Source organism: Cardiocondyla obscurior, unplaced genomic scaffold, assembly GCF_019399895.1.
Source record: "Cardiocondyla obscurior isolate alpha-2009 unplaced genomic scaffold, Cobs3.1 scaffold50_0_238961, whole genome shotgun sequence".
In the NCBI taxonomy this organism is placed as follows: Eukaryota; Metazoa; Arthropoda; class Insecta; order Hymenoptera; family Formicidae; genus Cardiocondyla; species Cardiocondyla obscurior.
In genome coordinates, this window is record NW_027228797.1 from 96,101 (window position 1) to 98,542 (window position 2,442).

The following is a 2,442-nucleotide window of genomic DNA, read 5'->3' on the forward strand; positions in this document are numbered from 1 at the left end:
TTTTGTATCACGTTTCGTTTTCGTTGGCCCGGCGTTTATTTTTTTTGTTTATTGACGAGGACGACGACGACGACGATGTGACCATGCCTCATTCTCAGTCTCACATCCATAGCTGCAGGATCTATCTCAAGCAAATACCAAAAAGTATGTAATGTTTTTCTATTAACGTGATGATACAAAAAATAACTCAAAGAAATCATAAGTAATAAACAAAGAGATGTATTTATTAATTTCGGAATACAGATATGACCGGGTCGGAGACGCTACCCATGAGCGACTGACTCCCCGAGAGGAATCAGGCCCCATGGCTCTCGGAGCATCCTTATCATTGTTGTGCCATTCAGCACAGACACTAAATACGATACATCGCGTCTTAATAAGATACTTCACAAAGTACAATCAGAAAAATGGCATATTTTGGAGAACAAGGTATGTATTATAATACAATTTATAATACAATTTATAAAATAATAATATTTTTTCTTAAATCATGTTAGAATATTTATTTTTCTGTTTTAGCAAAACAACAGCTATGCCGCGATTTCCAAAGAGGCAGCTGCTCTAATAGTTATTGCGCGTTTGTGCACACCTATAGATACTGTTATAATTATCAGAACAAAAAGTGCACAAACGCGCAATGCAAATTCTTGCATGTAACGAGTGTGGAGCAGGCTCGTTACGAGGCCACCGGAGTATCATCTGCAAAATTACGCTATGAAGTCGGACGCACCCTGCAAAACTCCATCATTTGCAGGGATTATAAGGCGGGCAGGTGCACGAGGACGGACTGTCAACGACGGCATATCGGGCATCAGGAAAAAATAAAGTGCATTGTGTGTTGTACGGAAAAAGTGATGGACACTTTTGGGGCGTCTAGTTGCGGGCACGTGTACTGCTATACATGCGCTCTTAAGTGCCAAGGGCCTCCGCGTCCGTACCAAATGCTAACAGTTGTGTGCCTGGTATGCCGATCCGTTACGAGTTACGAACAATTGCTTTAGCTTGTGTCGTTTTTTTTTGCGTTTATTGTTTGCTTATGTCGTTTTAGCCTATATTGTTTTTTCTTGTGTAGTATTTTTTTGCTTATGTGTTTTATACTTGTATTATTTTTAAATTTTTAATGTAATTTTTTAATGTATTTTTTTTAATGTAATTTTTAATGGAATTTTTTTATGTTTTATGATTAGATTTTTGTAGATTGCTTATGTATATTAATCGTTTTTAGAATATGGTAGTAAATTAAGATAGAAAGTAAATATTATATTAAAAACATATTTTATTCCTTCTGTCTAAACATCTTTTAATTATTAAAAACTTACAAACTAATAAATATGTGTACAATTACTTTAGAATAGAATATAAAATAAATCTAATATAAAAATAAATATAATATAAAAAAAAATAATAAAAATAAACTAATAAAATAAATTAATAAAAAATAAAATAATAAAAAATAAAATAATAAAATGAATATAAAATTAAACTTAATCTAAACTTATAAACTAAAATTTTTTTTTTTCGGCGTCCTCTCTCCGTCTATTTCCTGTTTGTCTTTTCTGGAGTTTTTAGTCATTGTCTAAAACAAAAAAAGAAATTATTAAAAAAATATAAAATAAAATGTATTAAAAAATAATAAATAAAATTTATTTAAAATATACTTACATAGATTTATCTGCACCTTCCATTGTTTGCACACCGTGCAGAGATATTTGGGTACTTGACCCTGCATAGAGAATGGTATTATCTTCATGCACGGTGTACAATATGAGTGGCCACAAATTATAAGGCCAGGACTCCCTTAAAATGCTGCACCAGGCAGAAATTGCATCTCGGCGTGTTATCCTCTGTAATTTAAAAATTAATATTAATTAAAAAAAAAATAAAAAAAACATTAAAAAACAAACTTACTGGGAAATGTCCCATTCTCGCAAGAGAGGTACTCCCACATGCACTCTCCAAGTAGATTCTTGGTGCATGTGTGAGGCCTCTGATCCGGCGGGTACGTCTCGCGCAGTAAAAAAGCGAGATGTTTTACTTCGCTAAACGCCGTTTCTGTCATAGGCCGCACGTAGTTGTTGATTTCGTCCACCTCATCCTGGGTCAGGTGGACGAATTTACACATGCTGCCTGTTAGGCACATCGATTTGGTGCACCGCCGGACCTCGTGGAACATCTTACATTTCGTTCTGGCACACACCTTCATTAAATAATCTCTGCAACTCATTTTAAATGAGATGTTACCAAAAAATTTTTTTGTTTTAATTTAGAACAGATCTTGCCAAAAAAAACAACAAAAACCAAAAAAACAACACAAGCAAAAAAACGACAATAGCATAATAAAAACGATAATAGCAATAATAAAAAACAACACAAGCAATAATAAAAACAACACAAGCAATAATAAACAATAGAAGCAATGTTGAAATCTGTATTCCTCGACTG

At 33.4% G+C, this 2,442-nt stretch overlaps 1 protein-coding gene across 1 annotated transcript; it reads left to right on the plus strand.

Annotated features, from left to right (window-relative positions):
• The first annotated feature begins 407 nt into the window (after positions 1 to 407).
• Positions 408 to 1,243, plus strand: LOC139112770 (zinc finger CCCH domain-containing protein 10-like). The gene is made up of 3 exons (XM_070673830.1): positions 408 to 429; positions 520 to 962; positions 1,226 to 1,243. The coding sequence occupies exons 1-3, from the start codon at positions 408 to 410 to the stop codon at positions 1,241 to 1,243; spliced, it is 483 nt and encodes a 160-aa protein (XP_070529931.1).
• Positions 1,244 to 2,442: the final 1,199 nt, after the last annotated feature.

Coding starts and splice junctions, on each gene's coding strand:
- LOC139112770 (XM_070673830.1), top strand. CDS start 408: ATGGCATATTTTGGAGAACAAG. Junction 430..519: donor GGCATATTTTGGAGAACAAG/GTATGTATTATA, acceptor TTTCTGTTTTAG/CAAAACAACAGCTATGCCGC.